The 24,915-nt window shown below is 33.6% G+C and overlaps 1 protein-coding gene across 1 annotated transcript in view; it reads right to left on the reverse strand.

Moving 5' to 3' along the window:
• Fyb1 (FYN binding protein 1) overlaps positions 1 to 24,915 on the reverse strand; it is a 173,385-nt gene that overhangs the window by 13,400 nt on the left and 135,070 nt on the right. Inside the window, exons 10-18 of the mRNA XM_087189325.1 lie at positions 23,835 to 23,857; positions 22,478 to 22,547; positions 20,357 to 20,494; positions 18,095 to 18,120; positions 16,601 to 16,667; positions 13,686 to 13,785; positions 13,094 to 13,256; positions 3,098 to 3,131; positions 714 to 745 (exon numbers count right to left, since the gene is read on the reverse strand). Coding sequence (XP_087045451.1) covers positions 714 to 745; positions 3,098 to 3,131; positions 13,094 to 13,256; positions 13,686 to 13,785; positions 16,601 to 16,667; positions 18,095 to 18,120; positions 20,357 to 20,494; positions 22,478 to 22,547; positions 23,835 to 23,857 — 653 coding nt within the window. The remainder of the gene's footprint in view (positions 1 to 713; positions 746 to 3,097; positions 3,132 to 13,093; positions 13,257 to 13,685; positions 13,786 to 16,600; positions 16,668 to 18,094; positions 18,121 to 20,356; positions 20,495 to 22,477; positions 22,548 to 23,834; positions 23,858 to 24,915) is intronic.

Genomic DNA, 24,915 nt, shown 5'->3' on the forward strand with positions numbered 1-24,915 from the left:
TGTAACACATGCCCTCTAAATGTTCCAAGTGTGGAGATCTGGCTAATCTCCTGATTTAAGATTTAAAAGGAAAGGTAAAATTGGCTCACTTTATGAAAAACAAATTAAATGAAAGGCCATGTATTTACTTCTCATTATTTAGTGTACAATTCCAACAAAATTTCTGGACAGATTTATTCTCCATCAAAACTGAGACCCAAGATTATTTTATTTTATCTGGCATCTATAAAAGTACTTTTTGGTGGTCATTCTGAATGAGGTTGAAAAATACTAAATATCAGTAGGTATTATATTCTTAAAAGACTAAAGAGCAACATCCTTATCACTATGTTCTACTTCAGTTGAGAGTAATTTTAAGTCAAACTTTAGAGAAGTATGACACTTATACAAGTATTATTAGTTATGAAATAAGTACCAATAATGGATATTTATTTGGTCAAAAGAAATTTTAAGGTTCATGGTATAATTAAAAATTCATCAAATATTTTTATATGTCTCTTTTCAAAGAAAATAAATAAGAAGTTTTTAAAAAAAATTTCCAACCCTGTGTGAAAATGATTTTTCCTCCATGATATCAGAGCATTTACCTTTTCTGACTTAAATTTTTGAACAGACTGTAAGGTTCTAGTTAACCCAAGAAGCTATTTTCATTATTTGTATAAACAATAAATTCAGTGTTACTGTTCTCTGTGATGGTAGTATATGATACTTACCATCAGCAATATCATCATAAATCTCTCCATCACTGTAAAGGCAGAAAATAATTTTCATTTTGTAGAAGAAAGTTTCCTAACATTAAAGCAACAGATAGAAGAAAAGGGCTATAGTATGAGTTTTATATAACACAGGTCTTTCATAGTGAGAAGTTACATTTTATGCATTTACAAGTGGAAAGAAATTTCTTATTCATACACTTCTTTCTTTCACTGGCTTTATTTAATCCTGTTCCATTAACAAACAGAATGACTGAACCAGATTATGTCCTCCTCTACTCATCTTCAGACCTCACCATGGGCACAGCACGCAACGGGGCTCAGAAATGAGTGCTGAAATAAACTGAATAGTCATGGCCAGGCCTCCCCTGGGCACCTTAATCCTAAACTGTAACAGACTTTTATATCTATTAATGTTAGATTCATACCTTCATTTGAATTTCAAATGTTGACTCAAACACAATAATATTTGATATAGGAAACAGTCCCACTATTTTCACATTTCTAATAATAAGTAGTACATATTAATTTTATAATATATAAATATTAGCTATAAGGTATAGTTATTATAAAGATTTTTATGTTATATAATTCTAAAATATTATTTATAATTAAGAGTAGCATCCACAGTAGTAGTTTTGGCTGCTTTTATACAATTTAGGTTTTGCCTGGTCCTGAATCTTTGTGAAATATTCTACACAGCAAACATGCTGGATCCCTCTTGTATATGAGGAGGCATAAATAAAAGTGAGATACAAGCATGGATTTTTAAGAAGCTTATAATCTAATGAGAAACAAAGTAGTCTATAAATAATAAAATAGAAGGTATTATAAATATGAATATTCTCATGAAATGTAGGATACAGTTCCAAAGTGCATAAATGTGAGGCAGCTTTGTCACTTAGGACAGACCCACTCTGGATTCCTGTCCTATCTCACTGTTTTATCATAGGAGCAGCAGCAGGACCTCCAAATGGCTGCCAACTATGGCAGATGTTGTGAGTTTCCTGTGGCTTCTGTTTGGATTCTTTCTCTGATACTGAGGCAGGGGTTTGGTTAATTGAAATCTGATGCAAATGTAGAAGACAGGTTTTCTCTGCCTGTCATTCATTTGATAAATGTTTATGAAGTACTGTGTATTCACTTTAATAGGTGGTAAACTAATAATTACTTACACAGTACATCCCCTATATTCTCTCTTAGTCATCATATGATGATCATTCTTTCTATAAAATTTTCATAAAACAAGTCCTATTGAAGAAGTCCTACTGCCTTATTAGGAAAGGGGAAGGATATAAGGGAGAGGGGAGAGGGCAAAGGAGGGTAGAGTGTGTTATCAAAGCAGAATATATACAACTATGGAAAAGTCACAGTGAAATCCATTAATTTGAACAATTAATATGTATTAATAATTATAATTAAAAGATGCAAAGGCAAAATATGTTCCCTGCCTATCACTGTGATTAATATTGAGTGAATAAAGATACTATAATGATTTTCTTTTAACTCCCTTTGCTGCCAGAGCTCTGGATGCTGATTTATCTCTTTCTGCTTCTTGGTATCAGGTTGTTTATGAAATAACAGTTTCTGAATCCTCCTTGATTTTTTCATTTTGCTAAATTCCATAAATGTTTTGCATTAGTATAAGACCCAAACTGATAATGGAGTTCATTTCTTGTACTGGGTTTCCTGAAACAGAATCTTAAAGCATTTTGGATGACTCTAATGGCACACCCGTACCAGACTGTGACAGACTGTGACAACGTCTTATTCATAAGAATAGAAGAATCATTGACTACTATCTTTTTTCTGGCATGCTTCCAACAAAGGCAACATAATGCTCCACTATGCCTCCTATGAATGTAGAAAAATTCTCAATAAGGGACTAAACATTAAACTGTTGACAGGTGATATTAGTACCTACTGCGTAGACACTACTTAGCCTTTAATTTATTCAATTCAACAACTATATTAATCAGCCAGTGAAATGCAGAGCATTAATGAAAGGGTCAGTGGCTTTGGCCTGTCTTCAGCGGAGAGCCCAATGAGTGTATGAAACTATGAACTGTGTAAAGAGAAGGGCTCCTTACCTACTTGAGCAGCACTTTATGAAAACCTTAACTTTATTATAGATACTACTGACTTGATATGAGTACAAATTATTGTTTTCAGTTTATTTATGATAGCCCAGTCGGTTATATTATTTAAATGATACTAGAAATATTTCTTAAAGAAAAGCACAGGGCCAGGATGTAGCTCAGTGGCGCTGTGCCTGCCTGGCAAATGCAAGGTCAATCCCTAGTAGGCACGAGGATGGGGGGTAAAGAAAAAGAAAAGCACAAGACTCTTTACACAAATACAGTTGTAGAAGAAAATGGGCTTACTTGTCCACAAGATGACTCCGAAGCACATAACCATCTATGAAAGAAAAAGAAAATAAAAGTTATTTATTGGTATAGCTTTGAAAAAAATCTTTGAAATTTTAAGAAATTAACTTAAATAATTATTTTAATATAATACACTGATGATTTTATCAATTTCCAAATATTACTCCTTTTTCTTATTTGTGTCCACTTTCTTTTCTTTCTTCTCCTTTTCTCCAGATTTTTTTTTGACATACCTCTTTTCCCCTCAATTTATAATATTTCCTTCTTTCCTCTTCTAAAAAAATCATTTTTTTCCCCCTTCAAGTTTCTACAAGTCAAAGCACTGGACTCCCTCAAGTTTTTCTCTATTTCTTCAAGCTCTTACCTACATGATCCAGTTTTATATTACAAAATCCATTTATATGTATTTTAAATATCACCAGATCTAAGATTTACTTTTTAAAATTACATTGAACAGAGCCAGAACTGTGTTTACTTTTCCCTTTCAGATGCCACTGAGCTAATAATGGCCTCTTGGGGGGAAGAATACCTCCTAAATGGCCACAAAATCACTCTCGTCTACTCAGTATGGCAGAGTTGCCTCTACTATGTCATTTGAAAGTAGAATATTTGTATTTTACCATTCATGGAACAAAAGTATTGTTAGAAGAATACATACTAGAGATTTAGTGATGCCCTGATTATGTAGAAAATAAACCATATTTTATGCAGAGAAAATTAAGGTTTCGTTTTTTTCTTTCCTTGTTCAAATTTTTTTTTCTAAGGAAAAGTATGGACTATTTTTCTTGGGAAAATGTTCACTGACGTTTAACTAATAATTACTAACCTTTGGAATTATTAGTTTTGTGTTAGTGCCTAAAATCTGTTGTTGTCTTGAGATTAGTAATACTCACTGCTTCTTAAATAAAGCTCTAAACAACTTTTATGAGTTAATCTATTGCTCTTGGTCTACTTTAGATTTACCTTTGATTCTCTATCAGAGTAAATGTGTTAAAAGATTATAAAGAGAAAAATTCATACAGTGATAAACTCATTGATATATATTGATGTCATATTTTGGTGATTTAATATAAAAACATTTTTTTTAAAATAAGGACCATAAGATTAAAATTGTAGATTTGAATTTAAGAAAATAAACTTAATACTAAAAAGAATGAACTTAGTACTCAAAATGTATTCCAAGGAACACCATGGCCAATAAATAAATTAAAAAATGCTCATCATTGCTGGCCATTAGAGAAATGCAAATTAAAATCACACTGAGATATTATCATACCTGAGAAATAATTGCTACCATAAAAAAAATCTAATAATAACAAATGCTGGAAAGGATGTAGGGAAAAAGAAACTCTACTACATTGTTGGTGAGATGGGAACTAGTAGAACCACTATGAAAATCATTGTGGAGATTCCTCAAAAAACTAGAAATAGAAATTCTATTTGACCAGCTATCTGCCTCCTAGGTATCTTCCTGAAAAAGTTAAAGTCATCATATTACAGAAATGCACACAGAAACATGTTTATAGCAGTATGATTTATAATAGCTAGATCTTGGAAACAGTGTATATGTCCATCAAAAGAATGGATAAGGAAAATATGCTATTTATATACAATGGAGTACTATGCTGTGAGGAAGAAAGATAAACTTGAGGCATTCAGAGATAAATGGATGCAACTTGAGAACACAATGTTAAGTGAAATAAGTCAGACATACAAGCTCAAATACTGCATAGTTTCTTATATGAGAAGCACATATAACTATATATATAAAAATATATATAATCTCATATGAGAGATATATATACATAAATACTATATACTTATTTGTGTACATAATATATACAAATAAAGAATACATATTATATGAGAAATATTATACTGTATAGTAAATACTATATACATACATAAATTATATATTATATATAAATAAGTACATATATACATAAAGAGCAAAATAGAAGAAAGATAAATAGGAAGTAGGGAGAAGTTCAAACACTTCCTCAAATTACACATTTTCTTATTTTAAAAATATTTCAGTAGTGTCTTAGTTACTTCTCTTGTTACTGAGACAAATTATCCAACACCCAACATTAAAGGAGAAAAGATGTATTTCAGCTCAGCTTTTAGATGTTTCAGTCCATAGTTGGCTAGTTCCAAGGCAAGGCAGCATTCCACAGGGGTATCACAGAAGAGAAACAGTCTATGGCAGGGTAGGTAGGAGGCAATGAAGCAACAAGCAGCAGCAGCAAGCCTCCCTGCATTTATCCCACTCAGGCTAGAAGCCTCTTTGGTGGTGCCATCTATACCCACGGTGGTGCTTCCTATCATCCACACCAATAACTATGACAAACCAGTTAGTAGACTAATCCAGTAGCACACATTCCTAATCCTAATATCACACCCATAATCTACATTCACACATCCTAGATCCAGCCACCTCCAAAAAGCCCCACCTATGGTAGCATAAGGCTTTAGGGGACATCTAGACAAAAGCCATAGCAAATATATATGCTAATTTGTTTTATTTATATTAATAGCTTATCTTAGTTCATTGTAAAGAAAGTTTGTGTTATTATTTGTTTATTTCTTTTTGAAAGAATCCTTTAAATTTATGTCTTGTACTGAGGAACTACTTCGAAGACAATGATACACAATATAAGAACTATTGTTATTTTCTTACTATTTGGTTATGAAATTTGTCTTATTTTTTCATAAAATAAAAAAGAAAATTTTATTTTCATATGCTTTTTTTTTGTATCAGGGATCAAACTCGGGATCTTGCGCTTGCAAGGCAGGCAGCAGAACCACTGAGCTAAATCCCCAGCCCTTCAAATGCTTTTAGGTAATTTACTTTTTAAAACTAAACTTTGCTAAAATTTTCCAGGTGGTTTGAATAAAACATTGTATATAAAAACACTAAAACAGTCCTTTATATGATCAAAGTTTGTAATTCATGATATATAGTTTTATTACTTCAGCTTCATGAATTAATTCTAAAGTACTTGTCCTCTTAGACCTCAAACCCTGACAACATTCCTTCCTATATCTTTCATCTTCAAGGTTCTGAGGAATAGCTTTCTATTCTGCTGATGATTCTGTTATTGTTAGTCTGTGTGTGCATGTATGTGTGTGTGTGTGTCTGTGTATGTGTGACACATAAGCATCAGTGACTGTGAATATTATTTAAGAAAAATGTATCCAGGAGATGGGTGTGGGATGGTAATGTGCTGCTATATTTCAGTTTCCCAATGATGTGATAATTTAGGGCTCACTAGCTATAAAATTGCTACTATAGCATTTTTATGGGATTAATGACTTTTAATATAGCATACATCTTGCTATCAAGTACCTTTAAGAATCTCTGGTAAAATTCATTTTGTTAAAAGCATGATTCATGACAATTTCAAGTAAGTGACTTGTCATGAATTTCTAATATAATCTCTCCATTATATTTCCTAGAAATATTTTTTTGCAGTAGGAAAATATTCTCTTTGCTCATGTGTTACATGTACATTCATCATAGCAAATGTAAATAGAACATATAAAAAACTTTATAGAAAGTCTGCTGCGTTCAGTTAGCTCTATAACATTTGATTACTGGTACACGAGGGATTCTCAAATAGCATATAGAATTATTATTTGGAAACCTCACATTCATAACATTGTGACTTGAAATCGATGTCTGGAAATATGTGTGGGAGGGTAGAGCTTGTTAGAAAACTACCCCCTCCATGTGCCAGCTAATTTCTTCTCAAAATATTTGTTTGCTATAGTACAGATATGTTTCAGGACTAATGAGTCACCTTTTAGAAGGATATTATGAATATAAAGTTACCAAGGAAATGGAAAATAATCCTGTGAAAATAGCAATTTTCTTTATTCTAATATTTTCAATTTTTTTACTTAATAAAAATGACAGTTATTTCCTCAATAATTCCTATGTTTTATATTCTGAAATAAATATATTCAAACCTACCCGATTCTTCCTCATGCAGTTTATAAACAATAAAATCATATTGTACAGATTTATCTAAGTAGATGAAACAATGTCCAGCTTCAAAGGAAATGGTAATAAAATAATTGAAAAAAAGAATGTGGTATATATAACACTGAATATGAATTATTAGCTTAGTCTTATAAAAATAGTTTCCCTTTCTTCTCTCTCTCTAGTTTCTGGAGCTGGATATCACAGTAATTTTTTAAATTTCTGAGTTAAAATTTTTCTTTCTTCAGTGAACGTGTGTTGTTTTAAAATTAAGAAAATATTTACTTTTAAGAAATGTTCAACTGGATTTGTGGAGATCTAAAGCACCTTGAAAGTCCCTTTTTGTTTGATGCCCAAAATAAATAGGGAACATTTTGGCCACAAATAACTTAGCTCCTGTTGCATTCCAGACTTTTTGTATATAAGTTTTCTCCAGCATCAGAAGGTGGGAAAACTCACAGCTTATGAGACATAGAGTTGGGAAATATGTGCAGATATTAGCTAGAAATTTAAAAATTTGGAAATGTGTCAGAAATATATTAAGATCCTAACACCTACACACTTCTTGCTTCCACAAGTGAGTGAGATTTGATCAAATGCAATAATGTCTATAAAAGTGGCTTGTGCTCCACTGTACAGTGGTAAAGGGATTACCATTCATGCTTTATTCCCTAGTTTCTAGCATTACCAACCTTAGGTTGCTTTTCTTTTTTTGGTGGATTTAAGAGGAATGAAGGGCAACAAAAACATTAGTCACCATGATGCTAGAATGCAGATGCCTTTGTTACTAATCAGAAGATGTGGAAATAAGGAACTGAAAGATTTAGAAGCTCCTCAATGTTATATAAACTAACCATACTACTAAGGCTAAGACAGAGAACTTTTGTCTGCTAACCAGCTGAACTATTTAATAGACTTATTTTGAGTGTCTAAATGTTCTGACTTACGTCTGGATATCCATATAGCATTTCCAAATTGTTACTTTTGAACTAGCAAGCCCCATTCAAGATGCAAGGTACTGAACACTGTGGGGCAACACAATGTTGAAAACATTACATTTAGCTTAGATTCTAGTAGGAATAATAAACTGGTAAAACCATAAGGACAATTACAGCAGCAAAAACTGGTAAAACCATAAGGACAATTACAGCAGCAAAAATAACATCATGGAAGAGTTGGGAAGAGATAGATAGTCATGGGGTATCTGAGAGAAAGGATTTCTAATTTTAGATGATAATTTAGTTGTTTTTAATAGACAATTGTGGGCATTCCTAGTCAAGGAAAACAGCACAACCAGATGAACTAGCACAATTTATTCAGGGAATGAGAAGAATGCAGTTTGTATTTATGGGGGACCAGTTGTAGACAGGAAATTACACTCAAGAAAAGTGAGTCTAGATCATAAAGGATTTTATATGTTAGCCTAACGACTTGTGTTTTTAAAAATATTTGGTTAACAGTGTGGTGAGTGGATTGGTCTTGAGAGTAAGGATACAGACAGACACACCATTAAAAGGCTATTGCAGTTTTCTAGGTGAGAGAGTTAAATCCGTAAAACAGTCATCCAAAATCCTCAAGAAATGTGTGAGGACTGGATTAGAAAGTAAGGAAATCAAGAATAATCAAGGTTCTGAGCATGGTGGCACACAGCCGTAATCTCACTACTTTGGAAGGTTGAAGCAGTAGGATCATAAGTTTGAGCTCAACCTGGGTAATTTAATGACTTAGTGAGATCCTGTCTTAAAATAAAAAGAAAAAGAAAGAAAGGGCTAGGAATATAGCTCAGTGTGAAGGCCCAGGTTCTTTATCAGATTGTGCGGTGAGTATGATCAAAGATGCAGACCAAGGAAGAAATAAACAGGAGGTTTGAAAACATTAAGGGAAGCAGGAAGTTTGAAAAAATCGAAGTGAAATTAAACCGATATGATAAGTAAACTTTGGGATAATGCTTAGTTTGCAAGGTAATAGCAGATATACATAGTATCCCTCCCTCACCACTTAAGTACCTATTGATCCAAATTTTAAATGACAGCACTAGGATTTAAAAGGGTTTTTTTTGGTGTTGTTTTAATGGATGGCTTTTCTCTGGCTTTCACAACTCTCTGTTAGCTTGCAGAGCATCCCAAATAACTTCCCAATTGCCCAGAAATAGGGTTTAACCTATTGGTGGATAAGTAACCCAATTTTTTCCCCACTTGATAGGATAACATGATGCTGAGTTTCCTGGCAGTATTAGGCTCTAATTATCCAAGTGGTAACATTTTTGATAAAAAGGCTTTATGGACTGCTTTCCCTTCTTTGACTCATTTTTGCTTACTGCTATTTTCCAGAGTGGCTTTTGAAGTGAGGAAGTCAAGACAAAGTCCAGCCCAAAGACAAGGTCGGGGGTATCACAATCCCTGACTTGAAACTATACTACAAAGCTAGTGTGATAAAATCAACGTGGTACCAGCAAAGAAACAGAACCAAGAATCGGTGGAACAGATTAGAAGATGCAGAAACAACGCCAGACATACTTGGCCACCTCATCTTTGACAAAGGAGCCAAACACCCTCACTGGAGGAAAGATAGCCTCTTTAATAAATGGTGCTGGAAAAACTGGATTTCAACTTGCCAAAGATTAAAACTAGATGTATATCTCTCACCATACACTAAACTAAAATTGAAATGGATCAAAGATCTAAATATTAAAACAGAAACACTAAACCAGCTGGAAGAAAGGTTAGGTAGAACTCTTGAAGACGTTGGCATAGAAAAAGATTTCAAGAACAAAATCTGAGTCACATGTGAATTAGCACAAAGAATCAACAACTGGGATCTCATCTTATTAAAAAGCTTCTGTACAGCAACAGAAACCAACAATAGAGTGAAGAGACAACCCACAATGTGGGAAAAAATTCTACCAGTTGTTTTCAGACAAAGATCTACTATCTAGAATTTATTAAGAACTTAAAAAGATCAGACCTTCCAAATTTAAAGACCCAATCCAAAAATGGGCATCTGAGGGCTGGGGATTTAGCTCAGTGGTTTCACCACCTGCTGCACAAGTGCAAGGACCCTAGTTCAATCCCTGGTACCAAAAAAAAAAAAGAACAAAAATGGGCATCTGAGATGAACAGACATTTCTCAGACAAAGATGTAGAAACAGCAGATAAACATATGAAAAAAAATGTCCAAAACCACTGGTCATTTGAGAGATACAAATGAAAAAAATGCTGAGATTCCACCTCACTCCAGAAAGAATGGCTACTATCAAGAAATCAACCAATAACAAATGGTGGCAGGGTTGTGAGGAAAAAGGAACCCTTCTCCACTGCTGATGAGAGTGTAGACTGGTTCAACTGCTGTGGAAGTTAGTATGCAGATACCTCCAAAACTAGGATAAGAAGTCCCATTTGAACCAGCTATTCCCTTGCTGTGTGTCTTCCCAAAAGAACTAAAAGAATCATACCACAATGATGTATGGGCACCCATGTTTATAGCTGCACAGTTTGTAATAACTAAAACTTTGCAACAGCTTAATTGCCCATCAACTGGAGACTGGATAAAGATGATGTGGTTTTTTGTTTGTTTGTTTGTTTGTTTTTTAATAAAATGGAGTACTACTCAGTCATAAAGAATGAGAAACTAGAGACATTTATAGCTAAATGGATGTACATTGAGGCCATACTCTTAAGTGAAATAAATAGGGCACATGTGTATATATGGAATAGTTTTTCTGGTGTGAGAAACTGAAAGTGTAAATAAGGTTCAAAAGGCATAATAGATAATGTGAAATAGGAAGAAAAGGTCAAAAGGAGAAGGGGAAGTGGCAGGGGTAGGGGAAAAGAAAGAAGGGAAAGGAAGAAATATGAGAAAAGGAAAAAAAATGGAAACAAAGTCTTTGTAAATAGGGAGGGGTGGAGGGGTTAAAGGGAGGGCAGGGGAATGGGGAAAAAAATAAGAACCAAGATACATCATGTAAAGGTACAATTTCCCAATGATGAATGTTATCATATTGTATATCTAAAATGTAGCAATAAACTTAATGAATGAAAAAAAAACCAGATGTAGAAGCATTATAATTATTCACCTGCTTTCTAGTCTGCATAGATTCCCAAATCATCTAAGAGTTGAAGTAGTTATCAGTGAATTTAGAAATCATAAAGTACACTGCTACTATACCTGGAGAGAAAAAAAGATATATGAAATTTCTGACTGTAATCTACCAGAAGTTTATGAAATGTTTCTACTGTCATTTTACAAAAATAACTTCTAAGAGGACAGGAGCTCTCCGGTATTCGTAATAATACTTACAACTATTGCTGTCCATATAGAAAATAATAGTAGGTACTATCAGACAGTAAAATTACTGCTTTCTCTCACTCTTAGGATCCACTTGTTCCTGGGAAGATAAGAGTCTATTTTCTGTATTTGTATTACTGATGCTATATTTATTCCTGCACATCTATGTCCATACATATCTGTTGAGTAATTTGCATTCTTTTTTCAGTCTGTCCCATGCATCTGCAGCACCAGTTACCTCGGAGGTTGGTGAATGCAGTGTCAGGGCTCACTCTAGACCTGCTTAATTAGAATCTGCATTCTCAAGATCTCCATGGATGTGTAGGTACTTTGAGGCTAGTGGAGCATTGCTTTAGAAAGAATCTGTGCTAAGGACAGAGGTCCTTGGAATATCATGGCAAGATTTTCTTTTACCATACTGTGGAAAGATGTGTTTGGAGCTTGTACACTGGAGAGGAGCCCACATGACAAATTACTAGGACAATTCTGTTGTGGAATGCGTGAAATAATTTGGAAAACAGAAGAAACAAAATGTCATTTAGACTCATCATCCTCACCAGTCACAATTAATATTTTGGTATAAGTTCTTTTAGTTTAGTTTCTTTTATTTGCATGATTTTTTAAACATGGCTAAAAATTTTACTCCTTACTAAGTAAGCTTCTTATTATCCCATAAGTATGTTATGAAATATGTGTCACAATATTATTATCACAATCATTTGAAATATTCAGTTGGGTATATTCAACATGATATTTAATCATTTAAAAGTTTTGAACTTTTAATATATTGACATCTTAATGCCCATAGGTTTTTTTTTTTTCTCTACATGCAAGGCTATTTCTAGGGTGGATTCCCACTAATGCTAGATTGAATTTTTTTTCTTTTTTCTTTCTTTCTTTTTTTTGGTTTCCAGTGGCCCTATCTCTACATTATCTTCAGTGAGCATCAGATCTTAATATTACACTGTTCCTGCTCCTGCCCTTTGTATTTTTATATCAATATTCCATGTTGTTCATTGAAAAGCCAATCACACCTATTTCTGGTAACTTTAAATTCATTTTATCCATCCTTGAATCACTCATTTTATTCTTGAAACTCCATTTCAGTTCCTGTTCCTGAGTCACTTTCCGCCCCATGAAAATTAAATGCAGAAACCATGTTTTCCACACAGATTAACCAAATTGATATGGGGCAGCCATGCTGGCTATCCAATTTCAAATATAGGACAACCTAGTTTTGAGTTACCCTTCCCTGAATTTTAAATGTTTCCTTTTAAAATTTGACAAAAGCATTTCCATCTGTCATCTTTATTAGCTGATAAAGACAGGGACTGTCTTGTACTTATTTGGAATAGTACGTTGCAATAAGTGCGTCCAAAGATGAAATGAAAACAAGTGAATTTGTAAGATAGGAAAACTGTAAATTTTAGATTTGAAATATCTTATATAATTTCACAACCAGGACAGAGCAAGAGTCACTCACTGCCTTGGCACAGTGCTCATTTTAGTGTATACATGAACATGCCAGGGAAGAAATTATAGCCACATATTCCATCTGATTCCCAGAGTTTTATCTCTAAGCACCATTTCTAGTTTCTTTATATTTTGTGCAACTCACAAAGCATTAACCAAAACAAGTTAGTAGAAACAGGGTGGTCTCTAAAACTTGTTTGGCTGTTTAAATTCTGGAGTGCCATTTGGGTAGAGCATAAGCAGCGACTTACATTTTCCTTCTTCATTCCTGCAGAGAACTTTTGTATCATCTGTGTTTTGTATAACTTCAAGAGATTCACCAGGCCTTATCTGTAGATCTCTAGTCCCCCACTTTTTAGAAGTTAAGGAAGATGAAACTTTGGTTGAATATAGAACTCTAATTTCACCATCATACTGGAAAAATAAATACATATAAGTTATCAGTTTATGTATATTACTATATAACTCATTCCCTAACAAATTTATTAAGATGATCTTTATTAAATAAATAGTTCAGTGTTTTCAAAATACAACATAAGAATATTAAAGACAATTTGGAGGGGGCAAGGAGTCACTTATTACCTCCCCAACATCATATAACAAGTATTTTTAAATTGCCTTCTTATCAAGTTTCAAATAATATCTAAATTTAGATTGTGATAGTATATAGATTGTGTTATGATAGCTTGCTTAATTTGTTATAGGAATAATTTAAATAAATAAATTTTGAAAAAAATCGAAGATAAAGGAGTTATGATGCAATTACACTTTTATTTTGTTATTTAAAAGTCAGATTTCTTTTGTTAGTGCTTTGAACTTTGTATGATAGCAAATATGACTTACTTTAAATTTTTTCCTGAGGTCTTTTTCTTCTTTTCCTTGTTTTTTTGGTTTCTTAGGATCTTTATCTTCTGTCTTGGCTTTTCCAGTGCTGCTTCCATAACTAGGGTGGCAGAACACACATAAAATAGCACTTTGTTAAAAAAATACAAAAGAGTAGACTATAACAGAGAATCAATTCATAGTATTAAATTCTTGTTTGCTTTTGCTTTTAATTTTTTCATAGAAACCATTAATATTTATTGTAATAAATAATGATATCTTATAACACAGAAGAGATTCTTCAAGTGAATGTAGATTACTAGTTAAAATGGAGATGTGATTCTTAATTTGAACAATATAAAATCACTGAGTAATAGTTGAAACATGTTTGCATACCAGTGGTTTCATGTGATTCAACTTGTACTTGAAACTCTTATATTTTAAATGGTTCTTAGATAATTGACATGGTTAATGTCACAGAAAAGGCTCAAAAAGAATGTTAAAAACTGATTTTTATGACTTATTAAATTGGTCTATTTGCTAATATTTTCATATTAACCTAAAATGACCCACGGGGGCTGGAGGTGCAGCTCACTGGGAGAGCTCTTGTTTAGTATACATGAGGCCCTGGCTTGATTCCCAGCACCAATAAATGAATAAATCAATGGATTCGTGGGGGAGGGGCAGTAAATGTTGATTAATAAAAAAGTTTTAGGTAAAATTAAAATTTTTAGGTATTACATCAAGAAGCTTCTTAACAAAGATGATGAATGTTCAATCTTTATCTTAACCACTTTATTAAATTGTCCATTTGAATGCATGTGTATGTATGGGAGAAAGACATTTTTAAGTGTTTTGACCATTTAATGGATTTCATGTGTTCAAAAATACCCTAGGACCCAAGCATAGAAATCTACTATATTTCTTCTATATGCCCTGTAACAAATCCAGTTATGATAACAGAAGTAGATAAACCTAAGACACTGATTATCCAGCCTAGTCATGCCCCAGTCACCTGGGAGCTTTTAAAACATAGCAGTGCCTTTGCCCAGTTCTTAGAAATTCTAATTTAATTTATATTAGTTTAAATTAATTTTAAATTCTAATTTAATTAGTCTGAGTGGGATCCAGGTACTGACATATACATATTTTAAACATCTCCAGGTGACACGAATTTGTAGCCCAGGTTGAGATCCATTTGCTAGTGTTAAATATGGATGCTAGGAAAGGGCTGAGAATCTCTGTAAAAGAGAATTTAAAAAACTGGAATATTTGTTGAATAGTAAAATATTTAAACACTGATATTAAATTTTTATTTAGATAATCTAAGATGAAGTTTTGTTTGTAAATTATTTATTTAAAAGGTTTGATTCTAAATTTTTGATTCTTTGCCTTTAGATCCTTCACTGTGGAAAGAACTAGTACAGAATCCTGTTGCCATACTCTGGACATTGGTGGAACTGCTGGATCCAATAAGCTCTGTTAAAATGCCCCACAAGCTAGCTTTAAAAATAATTTATTTAAAAATTGAATGCTATGTTAAAAAATGTAAAATTGTTTTAAACTCTGAAAATAAGCAATGGGTAAGAAAACAGTCCATATCAGATAAGGTTTAATCAGCTGGAGATTGCTTTGCTGTTAGACAAGGGCCGGTGTGTGTGTGACTTTGGGTTCCTGGGGAAATGGATTAGGGAATGTGGTGGAATTTCTACAGTAATACAAAACAGAAAAATGCATTAAAAACTATCAGTGATAGGAATGACTTCCCCATGTGGAGGAAGATGAACATGTTACCGCAGGTTAGATTTTCTTTTCACAGAGAATTGAAAAAGAATGATTCTCTTTTCATCTGTCTTGTTTGTTTTGGCTATTGAACTTGATCTTCATCTGTGGATGACAGTACATTTTCCTTTCGGTTCTTTGATCCTGATACTGCCTGTAGTCTGGTAAAATTAGTTTAACAATACTGGTAAAAAATAAATATTTCAAGTTCTGTCATGTGTTCTTACCAGTACAGCTCAGAAGACGCTGCTTGTGTCCATTTATATTACTTTCTTCCTTTAATCAAATATGGCATCTTTTTCATTCAACATTTTTTTCTTGAAATGGGTGTCTTTGCTTATACACCGTATGTATCAAATCATCTCACATATTTATTTGAAAAAGAGAAAGCACCTTACCATTGTGTGTTCTATCAAAAGAATTTTCAGAATGTGGTCCTTTTGTATTAAATGATCTTAACAAAGTTTCATACTATTTAGCTTAAAATTAAATTGAAACCTCAGGTAAGGTAAAGAAGCTCACTTTTATCATTGGCTTTTTTAAAAAAGATCTTTGAATGGAATGTTTGAGATTTATGCTTTTGTGAAAAGGGGACATACTGTTGCTTAAACTCCTTTTAAACAACAAATCCTTTTTTATTTTGCTGTAAAGGAAATAATTTGGTGGAGGAAAAGGAGGGCTTGAACAAGAAGGGCGAGGACTGAGATGGGACATAAAGAGGTACATTCAAGACAAAAAAAGGTTTGGGAGAAGAGTAAAAAACAAACAAGGCAGGAGATGAATCATCTAGACGGTTTATGACCAGGATCTCAAATATGTTTTCCCAGTGAATGAGCAAATAATCGAACACAGACATCAGTGAGTCACGAAGCAGCCGCTGATCAGGAGACAAGGGGCAGAACCGCAGAAGCAGGGGTCGGAGGCGGGGAGGGGCTGGAGGGAATGGGCGACTGGGGAGAGAGAAGGGGGAGGAGGGCTGCTCACAAACCTAGCCCTGAAGTCAGAGCGGGGATCTGAAAGCAGTACCGTTTTAGAAAGGACAAAGCCAGTATGATTGCTCATAGAAGACTTGGGCGCCTTCAGGTTTTCACTCTGTTGAAATTGTCTTGAACAATCTCATTTTCAGTCCACTGTAATGAAAGCATGTCAATTACCTCATCTCTGCTGGCAGGGCAGGGAAATCAGAGGCATCCACATCATCATACACTTCTTCTCCCACTTCTACCAAAAGAAAGAATATTAAAGATTGGTAGAAAAGTTGCCATGACCTTAATTGGTTCAGTGACCTTGCCAATCTGTAGATATTTTTCTTTTTTCTAAACTTTTGTTAAAGTCAGGAGGAATGCTTTTGCTCTGCACCTAAGCTGCTCCACAGCAAATTAAACTAAAGAGATGAGTTGAAGAAATTGTAAAACTTCTAAGAAATGGCTGAGCATTGTGGTCCATGCCTGTAGTCTCAACATGGGAAGCTGAGGCAGGAGGATCATGAGCTGAAGGCTAGGTTGGGTTTACACAGAGAGTTCAGTGCTGGTCTAAACTAAATAGCAAGGCCTTGTCTCAAAAAAAGCAAAAAATAAAACAATCTAGGGAATGATTATCACAGAACTGAAGATGTAGTTCAGTGGTAGAACACTTGCCTAGTATGCATAGGATCCAAGGTTTGATCCCCAGCATTCAAAACAAAAAAAACACCTCAAAACTGTGTTTCAGCTTCTGTGTGTATGTATTCAAGTTAATATTACAGAATAAAACTTGCACAACTATATGAAAAACTCATAATAGATACTTTAAAATATATCATTGATTTTCAGAAGGGTAAAATTTACTATCCCATGAACATGCATTTAAAATACAGTTGAGAACAACATTAATGAACAAACAAAAAACTAACATTTTAAATGGAATTGATTACATTTTTTCAATTTATGCCTACTCTTTATGGGGCCATTTTTACAAAGACTTTTGAATATTACAGATTAAGATATGAGTGTACCAGCAGATACTGAATTAATAAATTTATAGCTGCAAAGAAAATTTTAAGGCAGATTGAGTTTGAAAGAATGAGTTATCTCTCTGTTGGCTTGCTTTTTTAATACATCTATAAACTCTTCAAAAGCCCATAAATATTCTTGGGAAATAACATTTTGTTCAAACAATTTAACATTTTTTTCCAAGGTGTGTCTCAACATGGATAAAAAAATGATTAAATTGTACAAAGAGGAAACATATTTAAAAATGTCTAAATACAATATAAATTATACAGCTTTAAAAAGTAGATACAGAAGGACCTTGATGGCATATAATATGGTATGCTTTTAGATATTTTTATGAAGAGTCCTACATTCCATGGACAAACTGGGCAGGGGACGAGGGGAATGTTGGTGTGTATCCCTTCATATTTATCCCTAACTCTGTAGAGGCTTCTGGGAGAATAGTTTAAAGCAATCCTCCTGTTTTATTTTTCTCGACCCACTGTTTTATTGTCACCAATTGTGGCCATCCAAATTGAAGTTACCTGCTTAAGGTGACAAAATTTACTATTTTCAGAGTCAAGACTTTACAGATATTGTGACTATATTCAATGCTTCCTACTATTCCATATATAAAAAACAAAGATATAAAATACGTAATTAGTTTTTATTACTTACCCAATTGTTTAGGAGGAGAAGGGAAACTGGAAAGAAAATGAAAGTAGAATTATAATCAGACTAATATGAACCCAGACATTAATTCTTTTTTAGTAATTTAATTAAATTGATTTATTTATTTTTGGTACCAGGTATAGAACTCAGGACCTTGTGCTTGCGAGGCAGGTGCAGTGCCACTGAGCTAAATCCCTGGCCCATCAATTCATTTTCATAGGAGAGGTATAAACAGGCTATAGCCCAGAGGCTTAAAAAAGATTAATTAATCTGTTGACCATTGTTCCTTTCTCATCCTCCATTTTCCATTAAGTCCTAGTTTCTGTCCATCAATTTGGGAGTTTTTGAACCCCAGTGTTGGCAAAAGACGTCAAGAGTCAAGTCACTTAGTTACCTTATTTTCCCCACAGCCATTAGACCAATGTTTTCAGATTTGTTCTGAGGTCTGAGCAAATGTTGCACTAGAGTAAATTAAATGGACTCAATATTTTATAGTCCTTAAGGCACTCATAACTCTGGCTCAAAACTGTTTATTTGAATTGAAGGATAAAAGACAGAGCCCAAATCTACAGAAGTCATTGGAATATGACCATATTTCCTCATATGTATTATATATTCCCAAGCAGGAGAATGGTGAATAAGAGAGGAACATTCATTTAAACTATACAATAAGAGCTTATTAGTAGAAGTGATCTAAAGTCAAGATTAGGTGGCATTTAGTTGCAACAGAAAAAGACCTTTGTGTTTATTACTTTCTGATCTATGACTTCTAAATATACATATATACACAAACACACACCTTTGAAAGAATGGTGGATAGGACAGAAATGACTAGAGTGTGAAGGATCACTAATTTGAATAATCCAAAATCAGAGTGGGTGGTATGTAACTGAAACAGAAAAAAACCCATTCTTTTATTTCTAAGTAAAGATTATATTTGATAATGTTGCTCCAAGATTTCTTGTTATGTTTTCTCAAAATTTCAGGTATTTTATTGACTGTCTATTGACTGTGGGCTTTGTGTTTTGCCTTCATGAAATAATTTTGGGTTTAAAATTAGGAATCCTATGTAGAATTAACAGCTTAGACTTCAGCTAAATATGGTGAATACATTAGACACATATAAAACAAAATGGCTCTCCTGTGCCAGGAAACATGATTAAGATCCTTCAAATTCATGGGTATGGAATTTTAAAGGGTTATTTTGGGGATGGAAAGAGAAAACTTGTGCTTTAGTTTTTACTTAGACAAGTTTTTAAGATTTTTTAAGTTTTATCTGTACATGTTTGCAGTTCATGTAGTTTACAATTAATTGTCTTGGAGAATGGCTACTATTTAGACAAATTTAAGATACATATTTAGAAAAATCTTAGAATAAGAGAAATAGACATCAAATAACTGTTGTGGAACAAAAACTGTACTGTATTTAAAGAAAAGAAATCCCACATTGTTCTTTTTTTTTTTTTTTTTTTGGTACCGGGGATTGAACTCAGGTCCTTGCACTTGTGTAGCAGGCGGCGAAACCACTGAGCTAAATCCCTGGCCCCCACATTGTTCTTTATTTCTAGAAAATTATTTGTTTAATAGAGAATAGAAGCCAGGTGTGGTGGTGCACTCTTGTAATCCCAGCACTTGAGAGGTTGAGGCAGAAGGATTGCCATGAGTTCCAGGCCAACTTGAACTACATAGTGAGTTCAAGGTGAGCCTTAACTACATAGTGAGACCCTGTCTCAAAAACAAACAAACAAACAAACAAGAATAGTAAATTTAAAATACCATATATTTTACTATTTGTAACATTGGAATTGGAATTACAAGCTTCTAGATGAGATGCCATTAAAAACATTCTAATAAATGAAGTGTGTGTTCATGTGTGTGGAACGAATGTGTGAGGTGTGTGCACATGTGTACATGCTGTGTTTTAATGGATATTTGTGAGAAAAGAAAAATTTTTTTTTTTTTGGTACCGGGAATCGAACTCTGGTCCTTGCACTTGCAGGGCAGGCGGCAGAACCACTGAGCTAAATCCCCAGCCTAGTAAAATATATTTTTGAGTTATATGATGGTTTTTGAATGCTTGGGCTCCTCTTATTAAATGATGAATGAATTTAAGGATGGAACCACATATGAGTCTAAGATGATTAACGGAACATAACACTCAGATGGTTTAAGCCTATAATGATTTGATTATTGGTTATAGAAATATTAGTAGCATTCAATTAACATTAGTGTAGTTATTTGCACTGAATTTGGTTGGTTGACTCTTACGATGAACCTTCATTATTGTCTGACTCAGAGACTTTACGTTTCTCTCGTATACTTTTCTTTTTGTCATCTTTTCCCTTTAACTTCTTCAAAATTCCCCAGGACCACGTGCTACTCTTCTCTTCAACCTGTAGCGTGGAACTTTGGAGCAGGCATTGATCAGAATGTAATAATCAGCAGAATCTGAAGACATCGTGTGGACATTTAGATTTTTTTCCTTAAGTTCTTTTATTGGTATATTTTAAGTATACAATACATTTACATTTATCATTGGGTACTTGTACCTGTACATGATGTATCTTGGTTCTTATTTTTTCCCAATTCCCTGTCCTCCCTTCACCCCCTCCACCTTTCCCTATTTACAAAGACTTTTCTTATAATTTATCCTTCCCCTTCTTTCCTTTCCCCTTCCCCTACCACTTCCCTATCCCTTTGGACCTTTTTTCTTATTTCAAATTATCAGTTATTCCTTTTAATCATTTTAATCCTTATTTACACTTTCAATTTCTCACACGAGAGAAACTATTCGGTATTTACACTTGTGTGTCCTATTTACTTCACTTAAGAGTATGGCCTTGGGCCGGGGATTTAGCTCAGCGGCTTCACCGCCTGCTGCGCAAGCGCAAGGACCCGAGTTCAATCCCCGGTACCAAAAACAAAAAAAAAAAGTAAAAAGAGTATGGCCTCAATATGCATCCATTTAGCTATAAATGTCTCTAGTTTGTCATTCTTTATAGCTGAGTGGTACTCCATTTTATTAAAAAAACCACATTTTCTTTATCCTTCTGCACTGCAAGAGAAACCACCAACAAAGCTAAGAGACAACCTACAATGCGGGAAAAAATTTTTACCAGCTGTTCCTCAGACAAAGGTCTACTATCTAGAATATATAAAGAACTTTAAAATATCAGACTCCCCAAATTTAAAGACCCAATTCAAAAATGGGCATCTGAAATAACAGACATTTCTTGACAAAGAATTAAAAGCAGCAAATAAATATATGAAAAAACGTTCGACATCACTGGTCATTGGAGAGATGCAGATGAAGACAACACTGAGATTCCACCTCACCTCAGAAAGAATGGCTGCTATCAAGAAATCAACCAGTAACAAATGTTGGCAGGGGCGTGAGGAGAAAGGAATCCTTCTCCATTGTTGGTGGGAGTGCAGACTGGTGCAACCGCTGTGGAAATCCGTATGGAGATACCTCAAAGAACTAGGACTAGAGGTCCCGTTTGACCCAGATATTTCCCTGCTGGGTATCTTCCCAAAAGAATTAAAAGAATCATACCACAGTGATATATGTGCACCCATGTTCATAGAGGCACAGTTTGTAATAGCTAAAGTTTGGAAACAGCTCAAGTGCCCATCAATAACATTCAGATTTTTTATTATTATACTATATTGATCATTGGGGCAGTGAACAGCTCATTGTATTCAACAAGGTGGTATTATTAAGCTTATAGACCATTGTGTTTGAATATTGTTCCTACTATGTTAGCCATTTTTTTCTATTTAGTGAGATTTCTCCTGGTTCTTAAAATACAAAGCTAAGTAAGTTAAGACTGAGTTAATTTAACTTTATACATGGTTAGAATTAAATAATCGGTAGATTTAAATTTTAAACATGCCTTTTCAAAGTGGAAATAAGAGAATTTATTTTATTATTAATTTAAGAGATGATTCTTTTATAACTATTATTATAAATAAAAATATATTCTTAAGGTAAAAGATTAAGTATTTGTTGTTAGTCATCTTCCACAGATAGTAACTTTACTCCAGTTCTTACTGTTATATTATCATACAAGCAATAGCCATATAAGTGATAAACTCTCCAGATTATTGTAAATCATTGATTGATAAATAAATGATTGGAAAAACTTTGAAAAACATCTATAATGTCTATACTTTATCCTTTCACTTCTTTTGTGATAATTATTGAAGTTCTTCCAAACAACCTACCATTTCTGATTTTTACTACTGCTGTAAAAGTAAACATTCAAATCATTTTGGGAATGTAATAAAGAGCATGATTTTCTGCTTCTTATCCTAACTGGAAATCAAAACTAAATTTCCATATAGATAAAATATTTTCCAAAAAAGAAATTCACTGATTATTCTCACCCATCATTAGCATCTTCCTCTTCTATCCCATCATAAATGTCATCATCCGGTGGTGGTGGGAAGACGCCTTCTTTTGGATTATGGAGAAAATCTTTTGTTAATTTTATCATTTGGCCACATAGAGGTCACTCAAATTTTAATAATAAATCTACCTTATTTCACTGTAGAAAACATCCCTCTATCATATTAACTATTTAAATAAAAACGTCCTTTCATTTCTCACTCTCACACAGAGGGTAGGTAAATTAATTGCTGATCTTTTTATAAGAACTTACAGGGCTTAACATAGTAAAGATGAAGAATAATAAAAGGCACTTTGGACTTCAGATGAAAGGAATGGGGAAGAATAAGCATGAGAAACAATAAAACTGAATAGGAGCTAGAGCTTGGTATTTATTGTGGAAAAAGAGAAGTGAGGAGGTGATAAGAAAAATATAGCTAACAGAGAGTGATCATAAAAAGATAGTGATCAAGATGAAGTGAAGAGCCAGTTTTGTGAAGTGTGCCTATAATGTTGGCTACTGTGGAGCCTGAGGCAGGAGGATCACAAGCTTGAGTCCCGCCTGGGCAACTGAGGGAGACACTTGAGAGACCCTGTCTTAAAAAAACAAATAAGCACTGGGGATGTAACTCCGTGAAAGGGTTCTGTGTTCAATCCTCAGTATTAAAAAAAAAAAGATACAACTAAAGACAATCAAATGTAATGAAAGGTGAAGGTGGTAGTTGAAACAAAGAAAAAAAGTGAAAGGTGACATTATAATGAGTATGTTTTAAACTTAAACCCTTTCTTGTTTCATTTATTATGCTACAATCTTCAGAAAGTTTGCTATTTGATAAATATTTAACAAGGGTTTATTGAGTACCCTCTATATACAGGAAAATGTATGAAATTTAGCTTTAAGCAGAGCATTTGAACCTAAAAGGTATTAGTTTAAATCCTTTATTTTGTTCCTGGGAAATTCAGGGGTCTTTAGGAGTCATAGTTAAGGTGACCATATGAATTGTTATCTATAGAAGGGTACTTCTGGAAGTGAAGGGGGGGTACTACTATTAATTGTGCTTGGACAGTTGGCATAAACCCAGCCTTTCCTAGGCACAGTATAAGTGGGATCACCCTAGATCCATAGCAAACTTGGAGGAAAGAAGTGACTTTCTCAAAGTCACTTGGGGACCAGGATGAGAATCCAGGTCATTGACTCTCAGCCCAATGTTCTTTCTCTTCATTAAGATCTCCATTATTATTAGGAAACTAAAACATTTTGTAATTAATATTCTCAAAAATGTTGAAGATTGTAAAGAAATTTGTTGAAGACTTGTAAAGAAACTTGTAAACCCTGATATAAAGCATGTAGTTTACCTCCACTTCCACTCTGACTTTGGCTAGGAGAAAAAAAAAAAGCAGAAATATTACATTAATAGATGATTTATTTAGCTCTCAGGAAAAAAAGTACATGTATTGAGCAGTTATATAAAAGAGAAATAACATTCTAGTTAAAAATTATAAGCACGCCCATATGAAGAGGAAGAAAAATGTTTTTCACAATAGTTGTGTAACCACAAGGCAACATAACAAAACAAATAAACCACCACAATAAAAAAAAAGAACCAAGTGAGTTACAGTATTGCATATGATATTCTAAACAATAGTGTTTACTTTTAACATTTCCCTATCAGGCAATTTTCAGATTATACAATATGACATCATTCTATAGATGGACTATTCAAATGTTGCCCAAGAGTGTTACTCAAGGAGTCATACAGAGCAATTATTATTGCATTAAATTCAATTCTCTTTCAGTATCTTAGAACCAAAACATTTTGCTCTTCATCCAATAGCATTAAATTTTTTTTTATTCATTAAGTTTATTGGTACATTGGTACATTTTAGGTATACAATATGATGACATTCATCATCTGGAATTTGTACCTTTACATAATCTATCTTGGTTCTTATTTTTTTTCCCCATTCCCCTGCCCTCCCTTCAACCCCTCCACCTCTCCCTATTTACAAAGACTTTGCTTCCATTTTTCCTTTTCTCATAAAAAATTTTTAAAGGAAAAACATTTTAAAAATTGAAGTGGCCCCTAACTCTCTAAAAATATTGTGTTTATTTACTTCCATACATTCTGTACTTTTTAAAAGCTTTTGTAATTATCTGTTTTCGTGCCTGTGTCTCTCACTAAAGTAGAAGTTCTATCAGAGCAAAAGTAACGCAGTCAGTGAAGACTAGGGGGAAAAAACTTTCAGAAGTCATCTATTTATTCAAATCCCTTATTTTGCAGAAAAGTTGAGGTGTTGAGAATTTGAGTTGGCCAAAGCCACTTCTATACCTAGCTGCACTCTCCATCTCCATTTTTGATCTTCATATTATCTGCCTGCAACAGATATCAATTTGATGTTACAACCATATGGGACAATTTTATTTTCATACCTGATT

Source organism: Heterocephalus glaber, unplaced genomic scaffold, assembly GCF_053883595.1.
Source record: "Heterocephalus glaber isolate CG9 unplaced genomic scaffold, H.glaber_assembly_v1.0 deba00001538, whole genome shotgun sequence".
Taxonomy (NCBI): domain Eukaryota; kingdom Metazoa; phylum Chordata; class Mammalia; order Rodentia; family Bathyergidae; genus Heterocephalus; species Heterocephalus glaber.